The following is a 401-nucleotide window of genomic DNA, read 5'->3' on the forward strand; positions in this document are numbered from 1 at the left end:
GCCCCGCCGCCCCCGCCTCCCCTCGCCCCGGACCCGCGCGGTGGTCACTCGTGTGCGCGTCTCGTGTCTTTGCAGTTACTGCCGAAGAGGTTGGATTGGGAGGGCAACGAGCACAACAGGAGCTACGAGGAATTGGTGAGACTTTTGACATTTCCGTCCCGGTGTTTCCGCGCCCCCGACCCCCGCCCCCTTTTCGGGGCTCCAGCTCGTGGGGCCAAGTGACCGAGCCGCGCTCGGAGGCGGGTGGGCAATCGGGACGTCACCGGGACCGCGGGACTTGCCCCCAGGGGATTTTGTTTTGTTTTGGGGTGGTCGGGTTTGTTTTGGTGGGAAACGGCCGTGGGGGGGCGGCGGTGGGGGCGACTCTGCGCGGCGGTTTGCGGCGACTCTGCGCGGCGGTT

General features: G+C 67.8%; 1 protein-coding gene across 1 annotated transcript in view; it reads left to right on the forward strand.

Annotated features, from left to right (window-relative positions):
- Positions 1–3: 3 nt before the first annotated feature.
- The window catches only part of BRWD1 (bromodomain and WD repeat domain containing 1), a gene marked incomplete at its 5' end in the record, with an annotated part of 92,562 nt that continues 92,164 nt past the window's right edge, over positions 4–401 (forward strand). Inside the window, one exon of the mRNA XM_015593081.2 lies at positions 4–135. Coding sequence (XP_015448567.2) covers positions 4–135 — 132 coding nt within the window. The remainder of the gene's footprint in view (positions 136–401) is intronic.

The sequence above is a fragment of the Pteropus alecto genome, unplaced genomic scaffold (genome assembly GCF_000325575.1).
Source record: "Pteropus alecto unplaced genomic scaffold, ASM32557v1 scaffold97, whole genome shotgun sequence".
Lineage (NCBI taxonomy): Eukaryota > Metazoa > Chordata > Mammalia > Chiroptera > Pteropodidae > Pteropus > Pteropus alecto.